Source organism: Balaenoptera musculus, chromosome 21 (genome assembly GCF_009873245.2).
Source record: "Balaenoptera musculus isolate JJ_BM4_2016_0621 chromosome 21, mBalMus1.pri.v3, whole genome shotgun sequence".
Lineage (NCBI taxonomy): Eukaryota > Metazoa > Chordata > Mammalia > Artiodactyla > Balaenopteridae > Balaenoptera > Balaenoptera musculus.
The window spans coordinates 12520802-12548663 of record NC_045805.1 but is presented as its reverse complement, the minus strand read 5'-3'; the positions used below and the strand labels follow the sequence as shown (position 1 = coordinate 12548663).

The following is a 27862-nucleotide window of genomic DNA, read 5'->3' as shown; positions in this document are numbered from 1 at the left end:
AAGAAAGGCAGAAAGCCAAGGAAGCACAAGGCACAGCTGGAGCGTCGTCCCGTGCCAGGGAAGGACAGGGCAGGAGATGAAAATGGAGGCCAGCGGGGCAGACTGGAAAGGGCCTCAGAGTAAGGAATCAAATATACGCATCTGGAACTCTGGACAAGCCCTAAGAGACAAATTTGGCCATCACCCAAGGAGATCTGCAGGGTGCAAAGAGAAGACGATTACAGAAATCCTGCTACCAGGTACAGGTGAAGAAGAGATGGGCAAAAGAAAACGGCAGGAGCAGCCAGGTATGCCAAATGAATTCCAACAGAAGGTGTCATGAAATCCAAAGGGGTAAAAAGCAAGAGGGAATAGCCCGTGGGGCAGGGATCTGTCAGATCAAGACCAAGGAAGACAGGCTGGGGCGCTTGGATTCCGTCACTTGTGCGGTCTCAGGCGACCTCGGCAAGAGCGTTTTGTGTGAAATCATGGCCAACAATGGAGGAAGTGAAGTCCATGGGGACTGTGTGTGGCTTTTTAGTAAGTTTCCCAGTGAAGGGAAAACAGATGACATGCTGGTAAGGGACTGGGGTTGAAAGATTGTTTCAAGTAGGAGTGAGCAAGAGAGTGAGAATGAAAGTGAGAAGGAGGGAGGGAGTGGGGGGAGAGATTGTTATTATTTGTTTTTTCTTTTGGTAGTTTTGGTTTGGTTTCATTTTGAGAGTCTCCAGTGTTTAAATACTAAAGTGAAAGAACCATTAGAAATTGAAATGGGCGAAATTTTTAAAACCAGAAAATGACTGGTAAAGATACTACCTAGGAGAGAAGGATAGGACATAGAAGTTATTAAGCAGGGTCTTGGGGGTTGAGGTGGGTGATTCAGAAGAACACTTCTTCCACTGAGAAAAAGTAGAGAGCCCTGGAGGTGGGTTTAGAAGCTGAAGAGACTGTCGGCAGTGGGAGGGAAGTTGAGCGAATTAATTTTCTCATTTTGGTGCCATGAGAACTTATTTCCATTGAATCAGGAGAGGAAGGTTTGTTTCTGGTTCCCTAAATATTATTTAAGGAAAAAAAGCTAAACTTTTATCCATATAAAATAAGTATAAAAGTGAGATTTAAATAACCATCCGTGTGTTCGTTGAAAAACTGACTTAATACCTCCAAGACCTTGCTCCTTTCAACCCCTCTAGCTCACCTACCTGTGGGAATTAGACAATTATCACAGCCCTCAAACCTATTCCACCACAACTAAGCTACTCACACTGCTACCTGTACGCCCCCCGCCCCGAGGCATAAGCAACACTCAGCACGCCGGGCTTCTCAAGAGTCAGCCTCTCTGGCTCTCTGGCTGCCCCCGGGTGGGGTGAGCATTTTATTATCCCTGCTTGGTGGTCTTCGAGGCAGAGCACCCCCTTTCAGTGTAAATTACTGGAAGTGAGTCCTTCATCTCAACCCACTTGCACTGAAGCCTCACTAGATCACTTGGGGGCACGCACGCAGCCCTCCCACCCAACTGGCCGTCCGCCCCATGGCCCTCGGCCTCTGCACGCTTCAGAGTGGAGCAGCCCAATTACTTCTGGAAACCCTCCCAGTCACGCCGGGAAAGGAGTATTTGCACAGGTAAAGAAAGATACTGACAGGGAATCTGCGCAAGGGTATTTTCACAAATTCGATACGTGATGTGAACATATTTTACATATTTAACATTCTTAGATTTCTAAGAGATCACTGCTATAAATATGGGCTTTTTGTGCCTTTCAAAATCTTTGTCATATATCTAGACAAGGGCAGCTGCAAGCCATCACTCGTAAATGAACATCAAATAAAACACTTTTCTATAATGATATTACTCCTAAAGATACTAATGAGTACTTATTAAATAAAATTTTAATGTAACGATAGACCTAAGAATATTAAGATAATGGAGTATAAATTCACTATGTATTCCTAAGAACCTATAAAAATAAAATAATTATTTTTAAGTGAAATAAGCAAAATGAATATCAGTGAGTATTACATTCGACCACCTGAATAAATTTTTTATAGGGGTGGCTAGAGAGCTAAATAGAAATATAAACACATACACAATATAAACAAACATACAAAAAATACTACTTCAAGTACGTGTTTTAAAAAGCTGTTTACAGCCACAGTGGTCCTCTGCCCTAGGCTTACCATGACAGGGATGTGACAGATGTAAACGCTGTGACAGTGATGGGTGCTCCCCTTCCAACCACAAAGAAATCAAGAAACAGAAACAAGACGAGGTTCTGGTCTTTTCGCCACAGCTACAGCTGCGTCTTCCAGAGTCGCTGGTGAGGGTCCAGCCCTCCCTGGACCCCACCGGAACACACGCAGCTGCGCCATTAGACCAGGCTGCACCCGTGCCCGCCTCTTTCCATGGCAAGGACAAGAAAGGGGGAACCCCTCCCTGAAGGCCCAGTGGCCATGGGAAGAAGAGACAGATGGCTCATGGTCTCCACAGGCCCTAGACGTGCGCTGAAGAAAACTCACGCCCTAACAGGCAGGCAGACAGACAGGCGGACCAGACCCCCTTCTCCCTCTCTGCCCCCATCAGCCCAACCCTACACACATGCCCCAACTTCCAAAACGGACATTTCAGTTAAATATTAGTCACTGGAAAGTGGGGCTTTAAAATAAAGAAATTCACTTTGTAAAATGTTTACTCTTTCGTATGACTCTAGATTTTCCGATATGCTTGCTCGTACCAAAGAGGAAAACTTACTGTTTATGTGATCGATGTAGTAGACACCAATCTGAGGGTCAAATCCGGCTTCCCATCCCCACGGCAGCTCATCACCAACACAGTCAGCGAACGACAAGGGCTTCGTTAGCCTGTAACAAACCAGAATAAAGGTACAGGTGATTCTTTCCAGCCAACCGCATAAGTTTAAATCCAGCACCCTACCCACGTGCTAAGTGTCCAGGCTGCGTTTCCTTTTTGTTCTTGATTGTTTCTAGAGTTTGCACTACTGTGTTTGAAATCTTTAAAGAAAAAAAACAACAAGGCTGAAATGCAGAGATGAATATCCAAAAAAGTAGCAGTAAGTCATAATACCCTTTGGAAAGTTCACAGCTTAAGATTGGGAGGTAAATCTGTACAATAAATAAATAAGGCCATCTTAAATCAGGGAGAACGCCAAGCTGAGGTTCAGGAGGGCTGGAATCTAGCTTGAGCTCTGCAGCTAAATAGCCATCTCAGTGAAAAGAAAAGTTTGTCCCAGGATTCGAACACCAGCATCACGGGAATCATCATATCAGTACCTCTAAGACAAGATATGCATCAGGATACACTAACTTCAGATTTGGACGCTCTTCTATATATTAACTCGACTGCAAGGTCCACAAAGAGCTCTCCTTGAGAGGAGGGACAATAGATCTTATTTTTATACTTATATTTTTATACCTGCCCTTAACAGTCTCTCAACAAAATATTTAATGGAATCAAACACACAAAGTATTTCTATTATCAATGTGATCTCACCTTTTGAAACTGCCTTAAACTTTCTCTTTAAGCCTTAAAACTAATCGGGAAACTAGTTACCTAAGCAGAGTACAGGTTTCAGAGTTAATTATGGGTTGATTTTCTCTCTCACTTCCTTCATTTTCGCATCTGAGATTTTTCCTGGCTGTTAAAGCAGCTGCAGGCAGGCCAGCACCACAGACTGGTGACCGCCCTGCTGTAGGGTGGCCAACTTCAGGTGACATCTCTGCTAATTTAATGCACCGGCACCACCAGCACAGTTCCTACATATGAAATCACCTGGAGTCTCTGTGATCCATGCCAGTGAATATCAACGATTTCATAGCGCAACTGAAATACAGGTCATTCCCAGAATCACATCACTCATCAGAATAATGAACTGTGTCATGTACCCTTCAGAACGCTGGGAGAAAAACATGAAAAGGAGGGAAACCCTTTCTTCCCAGGTGTGGCCTGCCAACAGCCCTCCTCCAAGGATGTAAAACACCAAGGGATGAAAGAAAGAAGTGTCTCCTTTTCTCTCAACCTTTCTTAAGCGTGAAATCCGCTTCTGCAGACGGCTGCAGGGATCCTGGCCTTCACAAACACCGGCTGACTCAGTCACCACACTGACTCACTGTGAGACCTCCTGACTGGGCAACTCTCTCCACCTCAGTTTCCTTTTCTTCATTTTAAGTGGTGATCACACCCCCTATCTTCCCCCTGCAATTTAACTACCTGCTAAGATTAATGGGAGGATGAAAAGGGATTAACTCAGAAAAGTGTCTAGGACATCGTTAAGCAATCCATAAATGTTAGTGACTATGAATCCAAGCATCACACGTGAATTCTCTCTTTCACTCTCCAGAGGAACCAAGTCTGGGAGCACAACGTAGAGCAGTGTTTCTCAAAGTCTAGTCCTCACGACCAGCAGCGTCCACATCTGGGAACTGGTTAGAAACAAATCCTTGGGCCTTCTAGTATAGTATATGCCTACAGGATCAGAAACTCTAGGGCCCAGCAACGTATGTTTAATCAAGCTTTCCAGGTAATTCTAGAGAATTTGGCTCAGAAGTTAAGAACTTGAAATTTGAGATCAAAGGGACCTGGATTCAAATGCTTGTTCCGCCATCTTACAACGTGGGGGCAGGTTATTAACCTCAAAAGCCCCTGTTTTCCAATCTATTATTATTATTATTTTTTTTTTTAAATTATTATTTATTTACTTATTTTTGGCTGTGTTGGGTCTTCGTTTCTGCGCGAGGGCTTTGTCTAGTTGCGGCGAGCGGGGGCCACTCTTCATCGCGGTGCGCGGGCCTCTCACTATCGTGGCCTCTCTTATTGCGGAGCACAGGCTCCAGACGCGCAGGCTCAGCAATTGTGGCTCACGGGCCCAGTCGCTCCGTGGCATGTGGGATCTTCCCAGACCAGGGCTCGAACCCGTGTCCCCTGCATTGGCAGGCAGGTTCCCAACCACTGCGCCACCAGGGAAGCCCAATCTATTATTTTTTAAAAAGGTAGGGACTGGGGGAGATCATGAAGCTTAAAGGAGAACCAAACGGTGTAATGCCTGATAAGTGGAAAGCTTCCATATGCAGTAGACGAGTGAAATGAATCTCAGACGTGTTAAGCAATGCATCTAAATATGGCAATTTGCCATATTCGCTTTGCAAACCTGGAGTCGATTTGAACTTAATCTGAGTCCAAAAACTGGCTCTTAGAATTATGCTCAAATCCCACCTTACATCATAAAAACTGCACAGGAAAATTAAGTTTTCTTTTGACAAAGGAATTAGATACTATGTACGTCAAAAACTCCCTGGGACGTCCCTGGTGGTGCAGTGGTTAAAGAATCCGCCTGCCAATGCAGGGAACATGGGTTCGATCCCTGGTCTGGGAAGATCCCACATGCCGCAACTAAGCCCGTGCGCCACAACTACTGAGCCTGCGCTCTAGAGCCCACGAGCCACAACTACTGAAGCCCGTGCGCCTAGAGCCCGTGCTCTGCAACAAGAGAAGCCACCGCAATGAGAAGCCCGCGCACCGCAACGAAGAGTAGCCCCCACTCGCCGCAACTAGAGAAAGCCCGCGCGCAGCAATGAAGACCCAATGCAGCCAAAAATAAATACATGAATTTATTTTAAAAAACCCTCCCCACACCATGGAAAGTCGCCTTGTCTTCATACTCTGTCTGTAAGACTGAGCTTCGACCACCTGATTAGACAAAGCCCCTTGCGTATCATTCTGCTTGGCGATTCTCTTTCCTTAAACTCCTCTATCTCTGTTGTCTAAAAGGTACATGCATCCTAAAGAAATAAAGAAGAAGGAGACATGGAAATGGTACGTATAAATGACAAAAGAGAGACATTACACAAGTTTTGTCCTGGCACCAAAGCAACATGTTTAAGCATGAGTATGATATGAATATACTTATTACTTTTAGAATTAGAAGTCACAAAAGTTTCAGAACATGCACTATGATTACAAGTTATGGTAACTGGATTGCACTTGGAAATAATCCATCTTTTCCTATTTATTGTTCAACAGATAATAAGCACTTTATTAACTGTCACTGTTCTAACACTAGAATTACATCTATAAGTGAACTCAGTTAAAAATTCAGGCGTTTCCCGTATGGACACCAAGGGGGGAAAGTGGCGGGGTGGTGGTGGGATGAATTGGGAGATTGGGATTGACATATATACACTAATATGTATAAAATAGATAACTAATAAGAACCTGCTGTATAAAAAAATAAAATAAAATTCAAAAATTAAAAAAAAAAATTCAGATGTTTCCATTCCTGGAATTTTAACATAAAACCTTCCTTGCAGTGTTACTGCAAAAATCAATTTAATACTGTATTTTCTGTATCTGGATAAATACAGGTCTTTTCTCCACACCCTATCAATAAGTAAAACCATTAAATACATATTTATAAATTTCAAATTTTTAATTCTTATCCAAATTATAAAACATAAATAGAATAACATTCTCAGATACCAAACAAAATGAATCACTCAAATATACTGCTATCCTGATAAAGAAAACATATTAATTACTATGATATACTAAGAAGTAACATGAAACAAAAAGAAATAACAGATGTATTCCAAAATTAGAAACAAACATGACTTAGAACAAATACGGTGAGCAGAAATGTTGATTAGCTTCTAAATTCCTTCCTCTTGTTTTGCACAAGGAATCTCTGAAACAGTCAGTGTTCCCTTGATGTTAAGGAAGTAAAAAATGGACGGAGTTTGTTGGTTCCCCACAAAGGAGCAACAGCATGCAGAAAGCCTGAAATTACGGACCGTCTTTATGCGAAATTCCAGAGATTACTCTTTGCTTAAAAAACAGTCTTCCTTTGCACCGTGACTAACGTGAAGAAAATGGCAATTTACTGCAGCACTTTGCCACAGTTTACATACAAAATTTGAACTGTGCAAGGTATTTCCTCTCCTTGTGGGCATTATATCATTCTTTTATACAACCTGTCATTTAGTATTTATTGTCAGGCCACGGATCCCTGTCCTGTGACATGAGACGCCACACACAGATGAATTTACTCTTCCCGATTACACGACGGTGAATACCGCTGTGTGTGCAAGCACACATCCAGAAACGACGACTTTGCGCTAACTGCAACCGAGTTTGTGCTAACTGCACTAAATGAAATGGCACTTGACAGAGAAAACCATTTTCAGGTTAATAAAACTCTTGCCACGGTTCCAGCCTCCCAAATGTACAGTTTAGCTTGAATGTTAAAGGTCTGAAGAGTTCTTTTTCCTTCACAGCATCTGTTGCTGCCGTCGTTTAACTGAAACTCGAGGCAGAGTTCGCATCGTCGACTAGGTCTCTGATCGCTACAGAATCGGCCCACACAAACCCGCCTGAATTGCTCCAAGAGAGCGGGGAAGGAATTCAAGATGAGGTTCACAGTGTGAATTTTACAGGGAGGGTAAAATACCAGATATCTCTCCATAGTTCTGAGAGAATTTTAATTTATAATGTTGCTGATTAGTCCCCTAAAAACAACTTCTTATCTGTTTCGATCACTATCCTAGTCAGGGAAACCAGCAATGCAAAGGAACAAAATGAGGGGAATGCCAGGGATGAGTGAACAGAGGCAGCAGGAAGAAACCGGCTTTTAAGAATGCAAACCTCTGCAGAGGAGGGTAATGCAGTGAGTTCTGGGTCTTTGGGGAAATTAGCTTAAATTCTTCTCAAAGGGTCACATTAGACAGGAGAGAACTGCCAGATGGGCAGGCCTGGACCTGGGGCAATGGGGCAGGCAGGAGACTGCTGCCCTGGGTGTGAACGGCTCATGCAGGGTTACTAGCTGGTAAGCGGCGTCTAATCGGGCTCATTTCTTTAGACTGAGTCCATCACGTCCTCTTGGACCTGCGTGCTCTCAGACAGGTCTCTGCTACATGGGCTCTAGATCTGGTCCTCCTACAGTTTATACCCACTGGTGCCAAAGAGCAGCAGTTTACTCCCTCTTCCACGTGATGGGCTTTCAAACGTTTAAACACAACCATCTTGTTTCCCAAGTCTGCTCGCCTGGAACCCGGATGCCCCACGCCCTCACCGTTTCTCGCATCTCTCCTCCACTCAAAAGCCTGCCCATCTCCCGCCCTTAATCCCATCCTCTTCTCCCTGCTCTGCAACTTCACTCCATCCGTTATTATCAAGGGTTAATCTCCTCTCACATAGTTAATGCCTTCTCCCTCAGCCTACAGATATACAGGACTCAATCCCCCCTACCCTTCAAAACGCCTTCCCTCAGCTCTCCTGGCTCCTCTTCTGACATTTGCTTCGTAATCGTTCACTCAGTCTGACCTAGGGATTTTAGATCTGGAGGACCTAAAATCTCCCTTATGCCACCTAACCTAATTCTCTAATTCCTTCGTGAATAGACCCCTGAAAGGCAACATTTGTGAGTAATTCACCTTTGAAAGTGCACACGGCTTGTGCTGTTGCTTTGGGGACCCAGACATTACTTGTAAAAATGTCAATAACAATACTCTATGTAAAAAAGGTCAATTTTTACATAATTATCCTAATAATATAAAACATTCACTGAGTGATTCCCATGTACCACACATGCTTTAATGTCTATAAATGTGTGAATTAAATCCCCATAAACCTCCGCAAAGTAGATACAATTATTATCGCCCTTTGAATACCCTGTGCGGGGAAAAAAAAAAAAAAACCCAACTTACTTGTAATGAAACAAGCCTGTGACTGTACCGCACACACCTCTCTCTCTAGTCAAAGTCTGTGGTTTCCAGCCATGAGGTTTCCACTCCTGTGCAGGACGTGGCCATCACTGCTGTCACTCCCGGCGCGGGTTTAACTATTGATATGCTACTCGGATTAACAAGCCATCAATTTCTGGAAGAAACGGCAAGAAAGGAGTCCCTTAAAAGGTTCTGGAGGGAGGAGGCGGGAGGGCGCCTGGCTTTAAGACGGCGCTGCAGATGAGGGACAGAGCGCTACTGCTGCCTGAGCGCGTCCATAGCTGCGCCCACGCCGTCGCGGGCCTTTGTGCCAGAAACCTTCGCAGGAGAGGCTCCGAAGAAGTAAAAAATAAGACCCGCTCACAGGGGAGAGGAAAAATACACACCAAGGACACGCAACTCTTAAATTCTTTAGGGATCTGACCAAAGATCAAAAGCAGCGTTTAAAAAAATACTCTCTTCACGTGATTTGTAGACTGAATAGCAATTTCTAGGTAAAACGATATGATTTGGGCTTCCCTGGTGGTGCAGTCGTTGGGAGTCTGCCTGCCAATGCAGGGGACACGGGTTCGAGCCCTGGTCTGGGAGGATCCCGCATGCAGCGGAGCAACTGGGTCTGTGCGCCACGACTGCTGAGCCTGCGCTCTAGAGCCTGTGTGCCACAACTGCTGAGGCCTGTGTGCCTGGAGCCTGTGCTCCGCAACAAGAGAAGCACCGCAACAAGAAGCCTGCACACTGCGGCAGGGAGTGGCCCCCGCTCACCGCAACTGGAGAAATCCACGTGCAGCAGCGAAGACCCAACACAGCCAAAAATATAAATAAATAAATAAATTTATTTAAAAAAAAAAAAAAAAAAAAAAAACGATATGATTTATACATATAGTATGTAATTCTTAAACAGGAGGTTATAATATGATTCAATTTAATTGTTTATATTGTCTGCCTCCTTTAGTTAAAAAGAAAAGGTGGTGGACTTCCCTGGTGGTCCAGTGGTAAAGAATCGCCTTCCAATGCAGGGAATTCGGGTTCCATGCCTGGTCAGGGAACTAAGATCCCACACGCCGCAGGGCAGCTAAGCCCACGTGCCACAGCTATTGAGCTCGCGCATCTCAACGAGAGAGACCCTGTGCCGCAAAACTACAGAGGCCATGCGCCCTGGAGCCTGTGCGCCACAACTAGAAAAGAGAAAACCTGCATGCCACAGCTAGAGAGAAGCCCGCGCTCTGCAACCAAGACCCGACACAGCCAAAAAATAAAGAAAGAAAATAAATTAAAAAGAAAAAAAAAAAAGTTGGTGCTAACAAGGCCAAAATTATGGATTCCATCTCCCACAAGCGCTCTTTAATACAACACTGGCCCAGAAATGCTGAGTTACAGCAGTGGTTCTCAGACCTAAGAGCACATCCCACTCATCTGAAAAGCTTATTAAAACAGATTACTGGGCCCACTCCCAGAGCTTCTGACTCAGCAGATCAGGGGTGGGGCCTGACCTACTAGGATTTGCATTTCTAACAGCTTCCCCAGTGATGCTCACGCTGTTGGTCCCTGGACCACACTTTGAGAACCACTGGTTAAAGGGCACAAATTACAGCCTAATACACCCAGGTGATGGAGAAAAGGAAAACAAACTCAATTTAAAAAGGAACCTGGGACTTCCCTGGTGGCGCAGTGGTTAAGAATCCGCCTGGGGCTTCCCTGGTGGCGCAGTGGTTGAGAATCTGCCTGCCAATGCAGGGGACACGGGTTCGAGCCCTGGTCTGGGAAGATCCCACATGCCATGGAGTGACTAGGCCCGTGAGCCACAACTACTGAGCCTGCGCGTCTGGAGCCTGTGCTCCGCAGCAAGAGAGGCCGCGACAGTGAGAGGCCCGCGCACCGCGATGAAGAGTAGCCCCCACTTGCCGCAACTAGAGAAAGCCCTCGCACAGAAATGAGGACCCAACACAGCCATAAATAAATAAATAAATTTTAAAAATGCAAAAAAAAAAAAAAAAAAAAAAAAGAATCTGCCTGCCAGTGCAGGGGACACAGGTTCAAGCCTTGGTCCGGGAAGATTCCACATGACGCAGAGCAACTAAGCCCATGCGCCACAACTACTGAGTCTGCGCTCTAGAGCCCACGAGCCACAACTACTGAGCCCACGTGCCACAACTACCGAAGCCCGCGCGCCTAGAGCCTATGCTCTGCAACAAGAGAAGCCACCTCAATGAGAAGCCCGCGCACCGCAATGAAGAGTAGCCCCTAAAAAAAAAAAAAAAAAAAAAACAAAGAGTAGCCCCTGCTCGCCGCAACTAGAGTAAGCCCTTGTGCATCAACGAAGACCCAATGCAACAAAAAATAAATTAATTTTAAAAATTTATTAAAAAAAGGAACCTGGAGGCAAAAGCCTATGCTTCAGAAATATCTCTATTATGAAAACTATGAAATGTTTAGACAAAATTAATTGCTTAATAATTCTCAGATTTGGGCCACTTCATTTAATTTTAAGTAAACTTTTTTTTTCCCTCAAGGAACATTTAAATAATTTAAAAATAAGTTCTTAAAAAGCAAGGTTTTCTTTTTCTCTCATTTTCTCTCATATATGAAATACATAGTAACAAGTATTCAACATAATTAGTCATGAGGGAAATGCAAATCAAAACCACAATGAGGTACCCACTAGGGTGGCTATAATTTACAAAACAACAAGTGTTGATGAGGATGCAGAGAAATGGGAATGTTGCGCATTGTTGATGGGAATGTAAAACGGTTCAGCCTCTATAGAAAACAGTTTGGAAGTTCCTCAAAGAGTTAAACACAGAATTACTGCATAACCCCACCATTCCACTCCGAGGCAAATAACTAAAAGAACTGAAAACAGGTACCCAAACAATTATATGTATGCATATGTTCATAGCAGCACCATTCACAGTAGTCTAAAGGTGGAAAGAACTCAGACTTCCATCAATGGATGAATGGATAAACAACGTGTGGTATATTACTATTCAGCCATAAAAAGGAATGAAGTACCTATACATGCTACAGTGTGGATGAACCTCCAAACATTATATTAAGTGAAAGAAGCCAGAACAAAGGTAACATATTATAATTCCATGTATATAAAATATCCAGTATAGATAAATCCATGCAGACGGAAAGTAGATCAATGGTTGCCAGGGGCTAGGGAGAGGGGCAAATGAGGAGAAAGTGCTCAACGGGTAACGGAGTGATGGAAATCTTTTGGAACTAGACAGAGGTGGTGGTTGAACACCATTGTCAATGTATGTATGCCACCAAATTGTTCACGTTAAAGTGGTTAATTTTGTGTTATGTGAATTTCACCTCGATAAATTGTTTTAAAAAATTTACTAATTTTTTACAAAGTTATAAATTTATTAAAAAATTTATAAATTTTTTATAAATTTACAAGTTATAACAATGCCAAGACTCCAAGTGAATATTTGGAGTAAGTAAAATAATAAAAATATGGGAAAATGTTCAACTTCACTAATAATAAAAAGAAATGCCAAATAAAACAATAATGAGACTTAATTTTAAGTCTATTAGGATATCAAGTTTTTGTTTTGTTTTGCTTTGTCCTAAGGATGAAATTCAGTTCTGGTGAGGATGTGGGAAATCAGTTACTTTCATTTATTGCTGGTGATTCTGTAACTTGATACATCCTTTTAAGAAACAGTTTGGCAGTATTAAAAAACCATTAAAGTCTTGATTCCATGTAACCCAGGAATGCTACTCTTACACAGTGTTCCCTGAATCCTGTCCCACCTGACCACCTCCACAAAGACTCAGAAGCCACCTCAGGCACCTTTACTACACTCTCATTTCTCGACAAGCTTCTCAAAGGCAGGGCCTCTGCACCCATCTCTGCATCTCTAGCCCAATGCCTTCTTCGTACACAGTCGGCATAGAATCAATGTTGACTGAGTGGGTGCAGATTAGAAAGGAAGACAGAAATGAAAACAGGGACACCATGGAAGAATTGTCATTTTAAAAAAAATGTTCAATTTACAAAGGTGTAATGGTAAATGCATTTACTAAGAGAACAATATGAAGGTTGATATTAAGGTGATAGTTGACAAACATGTTTCCTGAACAAGCGACAGGCAGGACACGAGAAAAAAATCTTTCAAAATTGCATCAAAATATCTGGTCCTGTAATTTATTTTAGTTTACTATAATTATATTATGTATCATAAATGAATAGCTAAACAGAGAACAGATTCTTAGTTACGAAGAGGTAAAAGAATTTATTTCGGGTGTTTCAATAATTCAGCAAGTTTTTTAAAAAAAGTATCTTACCCTACAGAAGAAAACAGAGAGGTCAGCAAACACTTTAACCTGAACCTCATTTCTCTCCTAAGTGCCAAGAAATGTTTGCTTGTTGGATTATTTGGTTTTGGAAAATAGTTTGAGAATTTAAGTGGATATGCTGGCAAAGAAGGTAGGAATGTTTGAAAGAGGAAAAGGGCTTAAGAGATTATTGTCCAAACAAACAAACAAAAACCCGCCCAGACTGTCTTGTCCTCCTCCCTAGACTTTAAACAACACACAATCATCAAGGATTTCATCACAGATAATAACTGTTCAAGGGCCAGGACGGGACATTCACTCAAGAGAATGTGCTCCAGTCACAACAACAAGGAACTGACACACGACCCACCCACCCACCCCTCGGTGTGGACAGGACCTTGTTAGATGCAACCTCTCTCTTAGAGAGGTCAATTAAGTGATTTAAATGAACCAGTATTACTTTTATCAAAACTTAAGGAACTGGGAAGATGTTTTTTAATCCCTATGACCTTATAGGAGAACCCCAGTTAACAATATGTTTCATTCTAGGCTATGTTTTTCTTATATAAATATATACATATGTATACTGATGCACATAAAATATTATGCACATTTTTACAAGATTGGAATTAGACTAAATAAACTATACATATACTATAGTTTTGGGTCCTACCTTAAAAAAACACAAGTAATACATTCTCATTATGAAGAATACATAAACTAGGATAAGCTATTATTAAAGTCCCTCCTTCATTTACCTGTAGAATGCTACATACTGCAATATTTTGGTATCTTATAGTCCACCTATAAATTCATATAGTTTTACAAAACATGCAAATAGGCTCATACTATGTGCATTTTCTATGACTTTGTTCAGTTTGCAATACAAGTAAGAAATCTTTCAATGAGCATATATATAGGTTTACCTCAATCTTTTACTATCTACATACACTGAGTGGATTACAGTCCATTATTTAACTATTCATCAATTAATAGACATGAGTTGCAACCTCCTTCAAGAGAAACTAACGCTTCAAAGAACTTGCTTGTAAATGTTTTCAGCTGTGCAATTTTTTAGAATAAAGCCCTTGCGAAGAGTCAAAGAACATACACCCTTTTTAAATTTCAAAATCTCAACATGCATTAAAGAGATGTTAAAGACATATTAGCATTTAAGTTTTTACGTTCTGATAGTCTCCTCCACATGGGCTTTAGCAATTTGCATTCTCATCCACAAGGTAAGCGAGGGCTCATTTACCCACATTCCACCACCTCTCAATGTGATCGTTGGAGGGGGGAGCTATCTAGTAATTGCTAGTAAGGTTTGTAACCTTTCTGTACGTTTATTTGCTTCTTTTGTGAATTGTCCTTTTTAAAATTGTGTTGTTTGTCCTTCTTAATAATTTGTAGCAACTTTTAACATATTTTGGTATTAATCCTCTGTCAAGTGGCAAATATTTTTTCCAAGGATATTACTTATCCATAAACTTTGTTTATGATGAGTAAAAGATTGATTATTTAAACGTGTTGGGCTAATTGGATAGCCTGTTAGGGAATAAAAGCTAGATCCTACCTCTTTGTTACAACAAAATTAATTCCAGATAAATCAAAAGAGCTATACATGATCCATGAAACTAACTGAAGTATGAAACCCACTAGAAGAAAAGATATAGAAGAATTCTTTAGGACTTCTGGATTGCACTCCTTAACCCAGTGTTTCAAACTGTAGTCCCTTAAAATACTTGCCATTGAAAATAAATACAGTGACAACAAAATCATACTATAAAATTTTAGCGAATTGCTGGCAGCGGCTTGGAGCTGACGGCTTGCTCACTTGGTTGAAAAGGCAATTAAGTGCCAGAAAGGTGCTAAAGACACAGTAGCACCAAACAGACTTTCTCCTTGATCTAATCAGAAGCCCTGAGAAGTAAAATAGACCAAAAAAAAAAAAAAAATGACTAAAAGTTACTTAATGGGATGTTCGTATTCCACTGCGCCTACCTTGGGAACCACGGTCCTAGGTCAATGGAAGACACTCGGCAAGGAGCGGTAGACCTGGGACACGTTTTAATTTAGGGAAGTGAACCTGAGTGACGCACTGAGCGGGCTAAAGCAGCGGGTCTCAAAGTGTGGCCCCTGACCCAGCAGCATCAGTACCGCCTGGTAACTGGGTAGAAATGCAAGTTATCAAGTTCCTCCCCCCAAAACTACTAAATTGGAAACTGGGAGGCTCTGGCCGAGCTCTCCACGTGATTCTCCTGCCTGTGAGAGGTGCTGGGCTGGAGAGGCTGAAACAGACCCCAACCTTCCCTTTCACCATCAGAGAGTAAGCAACTGCAAAGACGAGGAGAAAGGTGGCCAAGGTGGCGGCAGCGCGGGGGGCTGCGGGAAAGGCAATGAGCGGGTTCGAGGCTGCCGCCGAGGAGAAAAGGCTCCTAGTGACGGCAGACCTCCCACTCACTGGCTATCTGAAAGCAGAAGCTGGATAACGAAAAGTTGGGGGTGTTACTGAAACAGCGCACTCACTAAACATGAAAGCAGAAATGAGAAAGTCTACAATGCTTATGGTTTGGCAGTTTCAAAGGAGCGTAGTGATATCAGCATGGGTAAGCAAAATAATCAGGCACAATTAACTTAAAAATATGTTGTGTGAGGCACCAGAGGGACGTGCAGGTAAAATGAGGACTAACATTTCCATGTGGAGATCAGATAATGGATGAGGCTAATGAGCCAGGCAAGGCCTTGGGATGTGCCCACATTTAATGGGACAGTAAGGATGCTGAGGAAACTGACTTCAAGTGGAAGAGGGAAAAAAAAAAAAAACAACAACCCACTCCAGCCTCTAATCTTTTCATTCCTGCCAATAGGAAGTAATAATAATAAAACTACCAACAAAGGAACATTTCATTCATGCGTCCACGAGGTCACCCGACGTTTACCGAAAGCCTCTTGCGTGTGCTGGGACATACGAGTCGCGAGAAGCATGGCTCTCGTTCCCAGCAGCTTCTCCAGACAACCAGTGCCTGTCCTCTAGGTGGGGGCTGCGGGGTGGCCTAAGTCACTTCCCCGGTGGTAGCTCAGCGTTTGCTTTGGAGACGAATGCACTTGGACTGTGCCTCCTTGTGGTACCGTGGATTAATACCAGTGGGCTAGTCTTTCTGACATTCGGTGGAGTGCAGGGGAACACAAAGTCGTCCTCGTAACAGCAACACAGGGCGAGACTCCCTGAACCAAAGCACCCATTTCGCTGTCTTTTAAGTGCAGAGACTCCATATTTCTTAAGAGGGAGGTAACCTTCCGAGGCCAGGAAAACCAGCTGCACAGAGCCCACATGGACTCGATCTCTCTCCTTTCCACACACCAAGTCCATGGTTAACTACCCATCTTCACGCCCCTGATCACATTGACCACAGGAAGCAGTTACAGGTCATGCTGGAATTTAATAATCCCAAGCCTAGCTTTTTTTTTTTCATAGGATCCTGAAGTTCAATTTATATACCAGAAAATTTGCCCGTTGTACGTGTACAAATCAGAAATTTTTAGTAAATTTATAGAGTTAAAACCACCACACAATCTAAGTGTAGTGCATTCTGACCACCCCAAAAAGATCCCTTATGCCTATTTGCAGTCTCCCCCTGCCCCAGGCAACCACGAATTTACTTTCTGTCTCTATAGATTTACCTCTTCTGGGATTTCATACCAATGGAAGCATGGAAATTTGTGCTTTCTTGTGTTTGGTTTCTTTCACTTAGCATGTTTTTGTGGTACACCCATGTCGTCTAAAGATCGATGTATCTTTCTTCCTTCCTCCCTACGACCTGTCTTGCCCACTTCCGGAGTCCTCGGTGCCTAGAACAGTGGCTGGTACTCATCCAACACGTGCTCGATGACTGTCCTTTCTGCGGACCACTGCATCTGCACTGACGGATCCCTGGCAACGACACTCTGAACCCCTCTCAGGATAGGAGGCTTTTGCGCTGAAAAGCACCTCATTCTGGCTCTGAGTACAACTAACACAAACCAAAAGAATCACAGATTTTTTTTTTTTTTTTTTAAAGCTACAGGATTGGAATTCTGAGAATCAAGTATCAGAAAACTAAGAAATGTTCTTACGCAGCCCAAGGAATGGCGCTAACATGCTACAAATCAATTCCATCCCCAGCATTTGCTTTGCTAGTTAAACACATGATTGGATTTTTGTAACTTATAGGAAGACTTTCTTTGGTGGTATTTCCTTGTGCCTTCCAGCCTCTGTTTTCCTCTGGCACAGCACCAGATCCTCCAAGCACTAAAAATTAGACGTATGGAATGTCAGGAATGTCTGATAACTACACTAACTTCAGAGCTCAGCCATTAGTCATAAACAGAAATGCCCTTTGAGCTCACTCAAATTCAACTCGAAGCAAACAAAAGTCATGAGGCTGAGTACTGGCAAAGCATGCAGACTGCTGTGGGGTGGGCTGGGAAGGCTCTAAATATAGTTCTTCATCCCAGCAAAGACAAATACTGCTTCGTTATCGAAAATGTTAATACACTGAAGGTGCAAAGCATTGCTCGGTGACGTTTTCGACTGGTAGCACCTGAGTTAGAAACACAAACCATTAAAATTACTTTATAAAATAAAGTTTGTCCTATTCCCATATACTTTCACTAACATCTCCTTAACAGGGCCTCGTCTTTAGTTATTAATCCAGCTCTACAGGTGCTGGTACTGTTCAAGATTAATTAAAAGAAAGAATACAAACACCAAAAACTTTGAGGAACTGTTCTAGTTCACAAGAGAAATAATGGGGACCTCCCTGGTGGTCCAGTGGTTAGGACTCGGCACTTTCACTGCTGGGGCCCAGGTTTGATCCTTGGTCGGGGAACTAAGATCCTGCAAGCTGCATGGTGCGCCCCCCCCCCACAAAAAAAAGGAGGGAAATAACAACCAGTTGTAGCATGTTTATCTCAATTGGATCCCAATTTTTAATTTTAAAAAAAGGATAAAAGAATTCTTAGAACAACTGGGTAATTTAAATATACTAGATGTTATACTAGATATTGGATGATAGATGTTAGATGACATGACAGGATTTTAAAAATTTTCTATAGTTGTAATAATTGGTATTATGGTGTGTAAGGGAATATTTTTTCCTTGGAAGATGCATGCTGAATTATTTAATGGTGGAGGGTCATAATATCTGTAACCTACCTTCCAATGTTATAGCAAAAAACAGTAAACATAAATACAATACACGCACACACAAAATAAAAAATAAATACAATACAATACACTCATATATTTAAAGAGAGAGGGAGGAGAGGATAAAAGAAATGTGGTGATAAATTATTTGTCAGATCTACAAATTTTTCATAATAAAAAGTTAGGAGGGAAAAAAATCCCTCATTAAGGAAATTCCAGTAAACACAACAGATTGAATACATGTGTTTGCCTACACTCCATCTAGAAAATTGCAGAAAAAGGATATTAAAAAGTCATAAACACAGAAGGACAAAGGGCAGCTCAGAGGACAAGAGCCACAAAATTTGGGATTGTGGAAAGCCGAGTGGTAACTGAGTTAGCAGACCCGAGAAACAGGAAACCTAAGTCAGCAAGAGAAAGCCCAGCAGCTGATTGATTCATACTGCAAACCCTTGAAAGGCTCTGGAATTCCGGCATCAAGGACTTCAGACAGCTGGGTGTGGCTGTGGAGGACTGGCCGGAAGTCTGTTAAGAAGTAGCCAGCCCCTCAGCCTGCCTTTGCCCAATCTGGGTGAAACTGAAGGTTTCCTCTCTAGAGAGACTCAGCTACAAAGATTCTGGACTTCCTGGCAGCTGGTACAGCTGAAAGAAGGCGTACCTTACTGAAAACAGGAGGATTAAGGGACTGTCCACGCACTGACCAGTGGGGTTCCCGGACCCCCTTTCCCCACTCAGTTTTCAGAACCACTGGTAGCTGGGCTTACACTTGCTAAGCAAGAGATTGGTGCCGTTTTTCCTGGGAAAACTAACAAGCTCAGAAGAGATCTATTGACATTAATACCTGGGAGTGCCCTTATAGGAAGGGTGGGCCAGATCACTACATGACTAAGCCTCACCCACAATATAGAGCTTCCAAACTGCTTTTTATGGCTCATTCTTAAATATGACTGATAGCTGTATCAGTCAGGACAGGCTAGGTAATGCTCTAATAAAAAACAATACCAAAGTCTCAGCAGCTGAACACAACAAACACTAATTTCCCACTCAAGCCAAGTTCAAAGTGGTTCTGGATGCCTCCCCCAGGCAGCTGGCCTCCACAGCATGGCTCAGGATTCCAGGGTGCATCTCGGGTGACTGGCACCTCCACTGCGATACTAGGTAGATAGGTAGGTAGATGGTAGATAGATTGATAGATAGATAGACAGATCTCAGTCAGTCAATCTTGTGGGCTGGGGATACATGTACACCCATACTGTTCACATTCCACGGCCAAAACACATCACATGGAGGCAGGGAAATTAATCCCCTCATGTGCCTGGAAGGAGTGGAAGAACCAGAAAGATCAGTATGAGCTATTCTAATGCAGAAGTTAAGAACACTAGGTCTCTAAAGTAAAAGCAGAATCTAAAACAAACACACTAAAACAATGAACCAGGCAATTTAATGCATAGAAGAAATTTTCAATTTTGTTCAGAGAAATTGAAGAAAATTTCAATTAGCATCTTCAAAGAGATATAACAGACCATCAAAAAATAAATATTTGGAGAAAGAAATTTAAAACCCTTGGTAATGAAGAATACGATAGAAGAAATGAACCTATCTATTGAAGTGTTAGAAGATTAACTTAAGAAAATTTCCCAGAGAGAAAGACAAATGGAAAGGAAAAGACAGGAAAACTGGAGGACCAGTCCAGGGGGGGTCTACTATCTGAGTAGCAGCACTTCCAGAAAGAGAGAACAAAGTGTACATGAAGGGGAAGATATTATCAAAGATGTAATACAAGAAAATTTCTCTTAACTGAATGACTGGTTTCCTGAATATAAACAGCCCACCCAGAAGAATCGTTTAAAAAAAGACCTACGTCAAAGCACAATATTGTGAAATTTTAGAACATGGAGGCAACGAGAAGAGTCTAAAAGCTTCGAGAGGAACCAGGTCACCAAAAAAAAAAAAAAATCAAGAATCAGAAAGGCTATACACTAACAACAAATTTTCTGAAAAAGAAATAAAGAAATTGATCCCATTTACAATGGCATCAAAACCAACAAAATACCTAGGGATAAATTTAACCAAGGAGGTGACAGATCTCTACTCTGAAGACTATAAGACATTGATGAAAGAAATTGAAGACAACAGAAATAAATGGAAAAGTATCCTGTTTTCATGGATTGGAAGAATTAATATTGTTAAAATGTCAGTATTGCCAAAAGCCATCTACAGATTCAATGCAATCCCTATCAAGATAACAAGGGCATTTTTTAAAGAAGTAGAGAAAATACTCCTAAAATTTATATGGAACCACAAAAATATCCTGAATAGCCAAAGCAATCCTAAAAGAATACAAAGCAGAGGCATCACACTTCCTGATTTCCAACTATACTATAGCTATAGTAATCAAAACAGTACAGTACTGGCATAAAACAGACAAACAGACAAATGGGACAGGATTGAGAGCCCAGAAATAAACCTAAGCATATACAGTGAACTAATATTTGACAATTGAGATAATAATACTCAATGGAGAAAAGACAGTCTCTTCAATAAATGGTGCTGGGATAATTGGATTCTCACATGTAAAAGAATGAAATTGAACCCCTATCTTACAACACTCAGGAAAATTTACTCAAAATGGATTAAAGACTTAAATGTAAGACCTGAAACCATGAAACTCCTAGAAGAAAACAGAGGAGAAAAGCTCCTTGATGTGAGTCTTGGTAATGACTTTTTTGATATGACACCAGCACAAGCAACAAAATAAAAAATAAACACGTAGGGCTACATCAAACTAAAAGTTTCTGTAGAGCAAGAGAAACCAGGAACAAAGGGAAAAGACAACTTATGGAATAAGAAAAAATATTTGCAAACCATATATCTGATAAGGGGTTAATATCCAAAATATGTAAAGAACTCATACAGCTCAACAGCAAAAATAAACAAATAACCCAGTTAAAAAATAGACAAAGGACCTGAATAGATCTTTTTTCAAAGAAGATATACAAAAGGCCAACACATACATGAAAAGATGCTCAACATCACAAGTCATTAGGGAATGCAAATTAAAACTGTGACGAGATATCACCTCACGGGTGTTAGAACGGCCATCATCAAAAAGACAAGGGATAACAAATACTGGCTAGGATGTGGAGAAAAGGGAACCCTTGTGCACTGTTGGTGGGACTGTACAGCCACTATTGAAAATAGTCAAAAAAATTAAAAATAGAACTACCATATGGTCCAGCAATTCCACTTCTGGGAATATATCCAAAGGCAACAAAACACTAACTCCAAAAGATATCTGTACCCCCATGTTCATAGCAGTATTATTTATAATGGCCAAGACATGGAAACAACCTAAGTGTCCATCAATGAATGAATGGGTAAAGAAGTTGTGCTATCTATCTATATATAGCACAACTATATATATATATACACACATATATATATATATATATATATAATTCAGCCATTAAAAAAATGAGGAAATCCTACTACCTGTGCCAACATGGATGGACCCTGAAGGCATTAAGCTAAGTGAATTAAGTCAGACAGAGAAAGACAAATACATATAAATGATCTCAATTATATGCGGAATCTGCAAACAAACAAACAAACAAAACACCAAAAAAAACCTCATAGTAAAGGAAAAGAGATCAGACTTGTAGTTGCCAGGGGCGGAGGTGGGGGGAAGGGGGAATTGGTGGAAGGTGATCAAAAGGTACCGACTCCCAGTTACAAGCTAAGTAAGTACTAGGGATGTCATGTACAGCATGGTGACCACACTAGCAGCTAGCAGCTAACACCGCTGTGTGATACACAGGAAAGTTGTTAAGACAGTAAGTCTAAGAGTTCTCATCATGAGACAATTTTTTCATTTTTTCACAATTTTTTCTTTTCTTTTTATTGTGTCTATGAGATTCAATATGAGATAGCCGAAACTATGCTAGTAATCATTTCACAGCACGTGTAAATCAAACCATCATGCTGTATGCCTTATACAGTGCTATATGTCAATTATTTCTCAATAAAACTGGGGAAAACAAGGATCATAAAGACACCGGACTTCCCAAACACAAGGCTGGAGGCTACAAGTCAGTAGAGAAACATGGTCACATTTTTCAGTACAAATTATTTCCAATCTGAAATTGTATCCCCAGGTAAAATGTCTATCAGGTATGAGAGTAGAATAATGTGGCATTTTCTGAGATGCATAGACTCAACAAATTTCTCTCCTATGCCCCCTTTCTAAGGCAACTCTACCAAAAGGAGAGAAGAAAGCAAGAAAACTGGAAGACATGGGATTCAAAAATTAAAGTATCTTAATTTCCAGTAAATGGAGATCCCACGTGCGTATGACCCGTGCAGCAGTTACAGTTACATGACTCGCCAGGCTGAACTGGAGACCAAGAACAGGAGGAGCAGCAGGTGTGAAACTGACAGAATACCTGTTGTGCTTAAACGTACTGAAAGGAGATTTACAATTCTGACAGCAAATTGGTGATGGGGACATAGAAAATCAAGCCAATGGAAAAAAAAGAGACAATTATTAACTACAGAGAAAACCAAAGGGAATTCAGCTGTAGTACACTAGATTGGCCATCCAGAAACAATATTTACATAGTCATAAAAATGTAAATATTGAATACTGATTTCTTTACAAGGTGATATAACACTCCAGGATGATGAAGGGAAGGGAAATGTGTACATGGGGAGGGCACCCAGGAGAGCTGAATCCTCACCCCGCGTGGGAAGTCAAGTCTCCAAATCTACAGCTAAGAAAATCAAGACATAGACAAGTGTTATTTAAAAATACAGAGGTAAATACCAAAAGAAACCATTAAATATGTAAAAGTGGTCGACTCTGGGGAGAGAGAATCAGGTATAGGGAAGAGCAGTGGTTCGGGGACTGCCGATGTGCTTGAGAACCTATAATGTTCATTAATCATTTACAGATAGAACTTTGGCTAAAATAAAGTTGTAAAATCTCCCGTAAGTTTCCAATTTTAATTCCAAAAATCAGAAAACTTTCTGTACTGTCTCTTTTTACTGATTTCAAATTTATTCTTAAAGAAATCTCACCTAAAGTTTTACATTTTTTAAAGTTACAGTTTGTTAAAGTTACATTTGTTCAGAGCTTAAAGTATTTTTTTCCCCTGGTACGCTAAAGCACATCACCTAAAAATCAGAAATTATTACCAATGTAATCTTTTAGTAGAAACTAAGTTCTAGTGACTCAAACAAAACAGAAAATATAAATATTATACCTTGTTCTTCCGGGTTTTATTTGGAAGCCCTTGTTACATTCAATACACTGTTGAGAGATACCAAATAATATATATGAAAAATATTCTGTAAAGTGCATAAATGCTTTTATTTTCATTTTGAACACTTGACCCTCCTCTCCCAGAGGCTGAAATCTAACTGGAAAGATAAGGCATATGCAGAAACATACACAACAAAAGGCAGTTTGTGCTAGGAACCATGTGAATGGTACAAAGAAGCAATGAAGGCAGTTGATTAGAAAAAGTTTCCATCTGGTTGCATCTGAAACAGTGGTTGTCACGCTACGCTCTCATCAGTTACCTTCTCTCTCCATTTTATAAAGCAGAAAAACAAATTAATCTGAAGAAATGACTCTTACTATGTTCCCAAAGCGCACTTCCACATCCGCATGTTGCACCTCCAGGGCTTCCTTTTAATTCTCCCCGTGCCTGCCCCTAACCTGGCAACAGTGCTCTCCTCCTTACCCCATCCACTACCACAAGCTCTTTCCAGATGACTACAACTCCAGGACCTCAGAGCCGCAAAGTCTGCCATGGAGCCTCTGCAGCTCTTGTCATTTACCTGAAGATCATCCTCATGAAGGTTTCTGAATGTTTAATTTCTACACCCTCCGAGCCTCAGGCTGGCTGGTGAGCTGGTCCCCGCTGTGACTTCAAGTGTCTGCCTCCTGAATCTGATGTTTTCAGCCATGATGGGTCAAAGAGGACCCACTATTTTCTAGAGTGGAAATCATTCTCTGGCCAGCACAGCAACTGTTAACCTAATGTTTTTGTCTTTTTAAGCGAATAAGCATCTGGACTGTGCATCTGGAATATTCCTCTCATCATTACTTCTGCTGTGGCTTTATGCTCTTTTTGTCCAGCAAACCTACTACTGTCTTTTCTAAGTACCTTGAAAATCTATTTTCAAAAAAAAAAATCATCCTGTTGAAGTATGCTCTTCTTTTGAAGCTCAGATTGGTGTACATGAGAAACTATTGATTTCATAGTCACTTCCCTACTTAGGTGAACAACTACCTGATTGTTTATATTAAAGTAAGCTAGAATCGGGTTTCAAAAGTTTCTGGCATGCAAACACATTATTTTGATATTCATACTGAGTATTCAACCGTTAGATATTCAGTAATTCACTGGTTTACAAGAGAAAGTTGTAGCACTTAACACTTTATTTCTTTACACCAGGTCTTGAATCTTCAAAATTACTTCCTTTAATACAAAAACTACGTGATATAAACAATTCTGGTTTGTATGCATCAAGATATTCACCCCATCGTTTGGGTATATGAGGGTCATTCCAAAATTATATTTCCTCAGGATTTCTCTGATGGACACCTAAAAATATAATAATAAAAATAAAAAATATACAAAACACACTTGTCTTTCCTTCTTCAAACCTTAACAGCTTTATAGTAACGCATCTAATTTCAATGATTATCAATAATGTGATTATGTATAATTAGAGTAAAATAAAGTTCTCTCATGCCAATGATTTGTACGCTTGTACTTGATCAATTTTGTTAATTTTAATATTTCCAAATGTTTTTAAAAATACAGATACAGACTTTATAATACTTTATGCCATAAAAAGATGACATTTCATATTTAAAGATAATTTTTAAAAACTCTTGTATTTCTACACATGCCATAATTTAAAATCCTATTTCAATGTGTGAAAATGGTATCTATCGTCCTTGTTTTAGATTTTTGTCCTTGATGATTTCCACTGCAGCCAGCATGCACCCTGACACTCAGTGACAGACAGGGAGGGAATGAATGGCTTAACAATCTCCTCCTTAATGTTTGTTTTCTTCAAAGAATTTCTAGGCACTAGACACTTAAAAAAAAAAAAGCTTTGACACCCTTGACGTTGGAGTAGACGTTTTTACTTCATCACAACTAAGCCAAGACACAGAGACAATGATGTGACTGGGCCAAAAGTAATCGTAGAGTCCCCTGAAGACAGCTCTATAGTGAACTGAAAAACCTACTACACTGACAATCAGAGTATCTGGGTTTGACCCTATCTCTTCCAATAGCTTGCTGGGAGAGCTTTAACACTTAGCAAGTTCTTTGTTAGTTTTCTTCAACTGTAAAACAACAGGGTTTGATTCAAAGATCCAAAGTCAATTCAGGCACAAAAGCTTAATGATTTTTTAGATTCTGCAGTCCTTCACTGTAAAGCGTCGTAATTCATATCTTATTTTCTCACTGACTTAGAAATCTAAATGATCCTTAATTGGTAGTGGCCCCTAACAATTCTGTTTCAAACCCCTGTGCCCCCAAAAGAGCCCTTTACTATATCTGGCAGGAAATACAAGGATCTTTTTAAAACTTAAAAAAAAAAAATCATTCACTGACTTCTATTGCCAACTACATAAAATCCAAGGGATGTGGTCTGGCATTCAGGATACTCAAAATCTGACCTCAACTCACCTTCCCAACTTTTATCTCCAATGATTCCCTTTCTTGTTGCCAAAGCTACAGTCAAACTAAACATGTTTTTCTTAACCACTCCAAAGTCTTCCCGGTGCCCATGTTTTTTATTCATGGTATTATCTTTACCTAGACTGTTCTCTGTCTCCACAGAGTCAAGTTTGACCAGATCCTCAAAGCTAGGGGGACCATATAATTTATCATCCAAACTGCAACAATTTTGACAGTGAAAGGGGATGTTATTTGGATGGGAGGCCAGGAATAAACTGGGGCTCACCCAACACACTGGGACATGTGATGGCTCTACATAAAGCCCAGCTGGAGTGCACATCTACTGGAAATAAAATCCCTCCCCTAAACCTCCATCACACTGGAAATTTGTATCCCCTTTCGATGATCATTTCTGCTGTGTATTTGAGTTATGTATACAACAGTCTGAGTCATGAAATGATTCAGCCTTATACTCCCCACAATGTCTGGCATATAGTAGGTGCTCAGTAAACATCTGATAAATGAGTGAGCTCCTAGGTATGTGAGATTTCTGTACATGACATTAGGTTCTTTCAAGTCAGTACACGCCTTTTTAAAATCAGCAGCACAGTTCACACAGAGAAGAGCCACATTCCTTGGTCACCCCAAAGAGAGCCATTTCCCGCAGGGATGTCCCAGGTTCACACAGCAACTGGAATGAGGATTCCCGTGGCCCTGTGGAGGCACGCTTCAAACACATGCTGATTCAGGCCTGCTTCACGACGTAGCCCAACTCCCTGATGTGTGAAAACACCCAGTGAGGTAGATACAAGAAGTCCCCATTTTATGAAACACTGTGGTTCACAGAAACGAACAGCATTGTCCTGAATGAGCTGCTAAGTGAGGAGCCAGGTCTGAAATCCAGACATTCTGACCGCTAGGACTATCTTGGTCCCCACAGCATACTGCAATGACCTTGACAGATATGGCATTTACATAACAGAAAATATCATTCTCATCCCTGAATGCTGCAGGCTACGACGCACAACTGCCCCAAATGTCTTACGCAGTTCTGTTGATTTTCTGAAAATGAGAGGGAAAAAAATCTTTCATTAGCTGCTTCTTTCAGCCACTAGTAAAGATAGACCTGGCTAAGTTAGAGTAGGCGGAAAAAAAAGAAAAAGAAACATAAATAATAGAAAGAGAGAATTTAACATATTACAAATCTCAGAAGCAGGAAGCGTGGAGTGTCATGGTATCAGCGTAGCCCTGGGTGCGCCGCAAGCACGCATCACAATGTTGCCACGCAGATGCGTCAAGTTATTTCGGGGACCCAATTAAGGAGGCACTTTATCATCTGGAATGTCCACCTGAAGATGGAGACTTCTACTAAAACAGAAGTCTTATGAATTAAACAAAAGAATTTTAAAAAAATCAAACACACTCATTTTTTTGTCCAAGTATGTTTCATTCTACCGTACTCAAATGCCACACATAGGATTTGGATGAAAAAGTAAAACTTGTACTCTGTGCCAGTTTTTAAAGTTCCTTCATTACCTATACGGTTTCCACGTTCTTTCTTTGTAACAACAGTTAAATTTAAGCCTCAACGGGCTTCATTCCCATTTGCTCTGAGTCTGAAGGCATGAGAAGTATGTAGCATTTATAAAGCAGGAAATATCTAAAAGCATTCTGCTGAGATTTCCTTCCCCCACACCCCGTTCCACACCCATTCCTTAAACTGCCTTCGAAAGGCCTGCTGTGTCCCTTACAAATTAAACCCAAGCTACTAACAGAAGCAGCGCGCTCTTCCTTGGTTTGTTTGGACACCGCATCTCCGCGAAAGTTGGATGTTGCCTGGCTTCAGCAGCTTCTTAGGCTAGCACCTGACCCCTCATGCTCAAATATTTTAATGCCACGCAGGTCAAATATGCTTTTCTGCTGTTATCAGAGTGGAATTTAGGAGGAAAAGAAGAAAGCCTACCAACTCGGCTTTCCA

General features: G+C 41.2%; 1 protein-coding gene across 3 annotated transcripts in view; it reads right to left on the bottom strand.

Annotated features, from left to right (window-relative positions):
• Positions 1–27862, bottom strand: part of WWC2 (WW and C2 domain containing 2) — a 163848-nt gene that overhangs the window by 75561 nt on the left and 60425 nt on the right. For 2 of the 3 annotated variants that reach the window (XM_036838737.1, XM_036838739.1), the window contains exon 2: positions 2726–2835. In XM_036838737.1, the coding sequence (XP_036694632.1) occupies positions 2726–2835 (110 nt within the window). Of the gene's footprint in view, positions 1–2725; positions 2836–8688; positions 8861–27862 lie in introns of all 3 variants that reach the window. The other variant, XM_036838738.1, reaches the window with a different exon arrangement.